The 6,512-nt window shown below is 46.2% G+C and overlaps 1 protein-coding gene across 1 annotated transcript in view; it reads right to left on the reverse strand.

Annotated features, from left to right (window-relative positions):
* Positions 1-5,863, reverse strand: part of LOC134337351 (nuclear receptor ROR-alpha A-like) — a 74,365-nt gene extending 68,502 nt beyond the window's left edge. Inside the window, exon 1 of the mRNA XM_063032279.1 lies at positions 5,756-5,863. Coding sequence (XP_062888349.1) covers positions 5,756-5,762 — 7 coding nt within the window. The 5' untranslated portion in view covers positions 5,763-5,863. The remainder of the gene's footprint in view (positions 1-5,755) is intronic.
* Between the last annotated feature and the right edge of the window lie 649 nt (positions 5,864-6,512).

Genomic DNA, 6,512 nt, shown 5'->3' on the forward strand with positions numbered 1-6,512 from the left:
ATGTGTTGTGTGTGTGAGTTATATGTACTGTGTTGTTCACCTTGGTACTGAGGAATGTTATTTTGTTTGGCAGTATCTACAGTATGTGTACAATGACAATAAACCAAATTTGAAATTAATTGCTAATGATCTTTGGAAGGATTTTCTAAGTATCTGCCCTTATAAGTATCTGCCCAAGTGTTTTTCTGAAGGATTTTATTTTTAAATGTTGATTAGATCTTAAGGATTTGTTTGGAAGGAACTTTCTAGTTGTCTGCATTTTTGAGTGTCTACCTAAGTTGTCTAGTTTACCAGGTTGGATAAGGGTTCTTACATTCCAGATTGCTAGTCTGATCTTCTTTGCTTTTAATCTGCCGACAGTCACTGGATAACGGTTGAGGTTCACCTGTGGCACATGAGATCCTCTACCGGATGAGGCTCCATTCACATCTTTGAGCTGAGACTGTAATTGATTTGAGTTCATGACTGTACAAGGGAGGAATACTGAAGTGGTTTCCCATTGCCTTCCTCAGTTGCAGTGTCCATACTGGATGGGTAACCCTGGCCATTGATCAGCAGATTCATCTGCCCAGCGTTTTTAGTTTTACAACCATGAATTCCAGTTGTAGAATCTGCTTGTAAAACCATCCACCACCTGCAAACCATGGCTTCATGTGACCCTGATTGGAAGGCTAAACAGGTACTACACCTTTCCCAAGGGTGACCTGTAGGCTATCGGATGGAAGGACTGCCTTACACCTCCTTTTGCTGAGCAATTGCACAGCACCGACAGTGACACTTAAACAAGTAATTTCTCTAAGTGTCCACCCTTGGAGGTAAAGGACACAACTTGTTTAATCCCTGCTGGTGGTATGGAACTCAGCTCTGCTAACACTCTGGCACACACTCCCCATACTTCTACGTCATGGATCCTGGGACCCTTCCAATTTCGTGCTTAGAGGGTGTAGATTTCACCGTCACCTATAGCCCCTCCATCAGTACCCCCTCAGACAGGGCAGTGATATCAGAGGGCAGATTTCAAGTGTTTTGGAGTCCCGTACAGGGCTCACAGAGCAGATTTCTGTCTCTCAGCAACAAAAAAACACTGCAGCTTTCATCACCAAAGCAATACTGCCATAAAACTCTTCTCAATTCCAACATTTAATTGACTCATAACTAACTAGTTGGGTTTGAACTTAATAGATCTATGATCCAGGTCTCTGATCTAGTAAAATAGTGGCTATTATCCTAGTGCAGTCCATTCAGGGCTCCAATACGAGTTCAATGTGACCCGTCCTCTAAATCCTACACCTTTCTTACATCATGGAAATGCGTATTTCCCATGCAGGAAGGTCAGCATTTGACCCTCACCAGTTTTTACAAATGCTTGTTACTGCAAGAAATAGTTGATGGATGCAGCCCAGTCCATCACACAAACCAGCTTCCTCTCTATTAATTCTGTCTACAGTTCCCCCTGCCTCAGGAAACCAGACAAGATAATCAAGGACCCCTCCCATCCCAGTCATTCTCTCTTCTCCCCCCTTTCCACTGAGCAGGAGACAAAAATACCTGGCTCAAGGACTGCATCTGTCTTGCTATATTTCATGAGGTGTTTGAGGAGATTTGGTATGTCATCGAAAACATTTGGAAATTTCTACAGATGTACTTTGGAGAGCATTCTAACTGCTGCATTGCTGTCTGGTATGGGGGGAGGAACTACTGCTCAGGATTGAAATAAGCTACAGAGAGTTGTAAACTCAGTCAGCTCCATCATGAGCACTAGCCTCCAGGACATCTTCAAGGAGTGATGCCTCAAAAAGGACCCCCTTCACCCAGGACATGCCCTCTTCTCATTGCTACCGTCAGGAAGGAGGTACAGAAGCCTGCAGGCACACACTCAACAATTCAGGAACAGCTTCTTCCCCTCTGCCATGTGATCTCTGAATGGACACTGGACCCATGAACACTACCTCACTACTTTTTTATTTCTAATTTTTGCACTACTTATTTAATTATTTAATTTAACTATATATATATATATATATACACACACACACACACAGAGATCTCTCTCTCTATATATATATATTTACTGTGATTTGTTTTGTCTTTCTCTCTATTATCATATATTGCATTGTACTTTTTCTGCAAAGACAACAAATTTCACAGCATATGCCAGTGATATTAAACCTGATTCCGATTGTTATAAGACTCTTGAGCTGACCCTCCTGTATGATAAAGAACACCTGATGCCTTAGTCTCCACCATCACAACCATTGCACCTTACTGTCTGCTTGCATTGCACTTTCTCTATAATACAAAATTCCCCATTCTCTTTTCTTTCCCCTTTTGTACTACTTCAGTCTAGGTAGGTACAGAATGATTTGTCAGAAAGCATGCAAAGCAAAGCCTTTTACTGCATCTTGGTACATGTTACATTCACAAACCACATACAGGCCAGAATTCACTGACAATTTGAAAAGCAAAAAAATTAAAAATTGCAGATGCTGGAAATCTGTGATAAAACCAGAAATAAAATGTGCTGTCATTTCCTATCTTTGCTTTCATCTGATGTATACTTATAGAACATAGAAACAAAACAGTACAGCACAGTACAGGACCTTCAGCCCATGATGTTACGCTGACTCTTTAATCTAACCCTTCCCTCCCACATAACCCTCCACATATCTATCATCTATGTGCCTATCTAAGAGTCTCTTAAATGTCTCTCATTTATCAGCCTCTACCAGCACTTCTGGCAGCATGTTCCACGCACCCATCACTCTCTATGCAAAAAAATCTAACCTCTGATATCCCCCCCATCATACTTTCCTCCAATCACCTTAAAATTATTCCCCCTTATTCTAGTCATTTCCACTCTAGGAAAAAGTCTCTGGCTGTCCACTCGATCTATGTCTCTTTTATCACCTTGTGCTTCTCTATCAAGTCACCTCTCATTCTCCTTTGCTCCAAAGAAAAAAGCCCTAGCTCACTCAACCTATCCCATAAGATATGCTCTCCAATCCAGCAGTGTCATAGAAATATAGAAAATAGGTGCAGGAGTAGGCCATTTGGCCCTCGAGCCTGCACCGCCATTCAGTATGATCATGGCTGATCATCCAACTCAGAACCCTGTACCTGCCTTCTCTCCATACCCCCTGATCCCTTTAGCCACAAGGGCCATATCTAACTCCCTCTTAAATATAGCCAATGAACTGGCCTCAACTGTTTCCTGTGGCAGAGAAAAGTGTCCTGGACAATCTCCTCTGCACCCTCTCTAAGATTTCCACATCCTTGACAAGAACTGAACACAATACTCCAAGTGTGGTCCAACATTCCACATGCATATTACTTAACTGACCACCATTTTATTTCTTTTGGCATGAGAGAATTTGTGTTCCATTGTAAATCCTCCACCATTAATGTCCAGGAGTCACCAATAACCATGAACTCAGCTGGCCCAGACGTCATAAGTACCCTGAGCACTACGGCAGACCAGGGTGGGGAAGTGTAAAGGAGACTTAAGAGGCAAGTTTCTTTTTTCAAACAGGGAGTGATGGGTGTCTGGAATGTCCTGCCAGGAGAAGTAGTGGAAGCAGATTTAACAGTTCAAAGTAAATTTGTATCAAAGTACATAAACGTCACCACATAAAACCCAGAGATTCATTTGCTTGCGGACATTCATAGTAAATACAAAGAAACACAACAGAATCAATGAAAAACTGCATACAACAGGACAGGCTAACAACCAACATGCGAAAGACAACAAACTGTGTAAATGCAAAATTAAAAAAATATATAATAAGCAATAAATATTGAGAACATGAGATAAAGTCATTGAAAGTTGTGTTCAACAATGTTTCAGAGGCATTCAGGCAGAGAACGGAGTGATATGGATCACATGCAGGCAGATGGGTTTGGTTAGATCGCATCATTGTCGGTACAGATGTGGTGGGCCAAAGGGCCTGTTCCTGTGCTGTTCCTGTTCTGTTCTTTGTATCTTGTGGTGAGTGACTCAGCCCCCAACATGACCAGACCTTTCCACCATTTGCAAGGCACAAGTCACACGAGTGAAGGAACACTCTGCACTTGAGCGTGATTTCAACCACTCTCGAGAATCTTGGTGCCATGCAGACCACTCAGTTGCCATCCTGTCTGCACCCCCTGAACTCTGCGCCACAGTGGCTGCACTGTACACGGTCTACAAAACACACCACGGCCACTCGCTCACTACTCCAACAACACGCCCCAAACCCGCCACCTCTCCCGTCCAAAAGATGAAAGGAAAACCTGTCAAAACTATGAGGATGGGAGGGAGCAGAATTAGCTTGGCTTCGCTGTTGCCTCTTACAGTTCAGCAGCCTACTGGCTCCATGAAAAGGACGAACAGAGCAGTAAAGACATGATGCCCACAGAATGCCAGCAGCAAAGATGGAGCTGGTTTGTGTGTTGCTAGGCAACTAACTAGGCCTGAGGAAGCCTGATTTCTGAGGGCTAGTTCATAGAGAATTCTTGGGGAACCCTGGTCCATCCTTCCCTCTTCATCACTCTAGCAGACACACCCTGTTCTCTCCCTTCCCAATCTCCTTCTCTCCCTCTCCCCTCCAATTCCTCTCCTTCCTTTCTGTATCCCCTCCTTCCTCATATATCTGCCTAGCTCCAAACTTCATCTTGCCTCCCTCTCCATCCACTCCCTCCCCTCCTCTCTCTATCCCATCTCCTTCTCCTCTCTGACCACCCTCCTCATATTGTCCTTTCTCTTCCCTCCATGTCCATCCCCATCTCTTTCCCAACTACTCCTTCTTCAGTGCCCTCCCATGATCTCCTCATTATCCTCTCTCCCTCTGCCCCAACTTATTCCCACTTCTCTCCATTCCCCGCACCTTATCTCAACCATCCCTCTGCCTCTAACTCTGACCCCAGCTCTCTTTCCAGCTTTCTTTCCAGTCCTGATGAAGGGGCTCGACCCCAAACAATCAACTACTTATTCCTCTCCATAGCTGCCTGACCGGCTGAGTTCCTACACCATTTTGTGTGAGTGTCTCTCTACTGCTCTTTTCCCTGCCTCTCTCCCACTGCTCTCTTTCTTCTTTCTCTCTCTCCATCCCTCTTCTCTTTCCTCTCTGCCAACCTTCTTCTCATCCATCCTTCCAACCATATCTCTTCTCGATATGAGAAGAGGAGACAGCCTTCTGAAAGGAGTGTGTGTTCAGAGGGACCTTAGGCTGGAGTCAAGACCTTTGAGTTTGCTGGGATAAATCAGGGGATTATTAAATCAAATGGGAAACTGGGTGCTAACACAAAGATACAGACATTCACAAAAGACCTGGAGCACAGGACAGTCCTAATCCTCAGCCCCCCAACTCAAGCCTGGTATCTGGTTTTCAGAACAAACACTGGAATGGAGATCAAAAGCTTTGGAGAGGGTGTGGAGGAGGATCTCCTGGGGAGTGGGGGAGCTTTGTTTCCCTAGAGAAACAGGCTCCCCTTAGACCAGGGCAGGTTAAGAGGAGATGCAAAGGAGCCGTTCATTCAGCTTGTATTTGGGGGGGGGGCAGGGAGCTTCCAGGAGAAACGGTGACCGGGGAACATGATTGGTGGAAAAGGAGATCAGAATGTCTTGTCGGCAGTGGATCGCTTTAAAGGCCAGTGCTGCTGTTAAATAGGAGATAGATATACGTTGGGAGGGGAGCGGCATGCAGGGGAAAGGTGGAGGTTCTAAACAGGCACGGAAAGCTGGATGGCCCACTCGAGTACGGTTTTGAAAGGCGCTTACCACTCATCTCTACGGCTGACGGCTCCCGTGGAGCGGGCGTTGGAGGAGAGGTAGTGAGGAGGAGGGAGGCGGTAGGCTCCTAGGCGCTGAACCTTCACTCGTATCTGCAGGCACCTGGGCTGAGCTATGAAGCCACAGGCTGCTCGAGCACCCACTCACTGAACAACCAGCTGCGTAAAGCCTCTAAACAGCCTCTGACGCTCGCTGTGTATGACGCCCACTCTCTGTGACAGGACGTCTCAGCAGCCAACCACACACCCAGGGTCCTGCAGCACAGACAGCCCTGAAACTCTGAGTGAGTTCCAAAATCCCTGGCTGGTCCAGCACTCTCTGCCTTTTAGTTCCCGATCGTTTTACTCTTAGAGTCCAATTGCTCCCTCGTGTTCCCTGAACTCTTACTCCGTCGAGCCACACAAACTTTCCCTCTTCTCCCCAATCTCCACACGTAATTGGGAATTGTTTGAGGATTTCAGCCAGACACCGAATAAAAGTTGCCAAGTCACTGCTGAGGGAACACTGTGCAGTGGGAGGGGCAGAGAAGGGAGCACCGCGTTGCGGGAGGGTAATTGAGGGGGGAGCACCATGCCGCGAGGGGGGCAGTGAGGAGACTGTGCTATGCCGTGGGTGGGGTGGTGGGGTAGTGAAGATGGAGTGCTGTGTTGTGGGAGGGTGGTGAGGAGAGGGCGCTGCACGACGGGAAAAGCAGTGAGAAGGGATCACCACACTGCGGAGGGGTGGTGAGGAAGGAGAGCTATGT

The sequence above is a fragment of the Mobula hypostoma genome, chromosome 2, assembly GCF_963921235.1.
Source record: "Mobula hypostoma chromosome 2, sMobHyp1.1, whole genome shotgun sequence".
NCBI classification, from domain to species: domain Eukaryota; kingdom Metazoa; phylum Chordata; class Chondrichthyes; order Myliobatiformes; family Myliobatidae; genus Mobula; species Mobula hypostoma.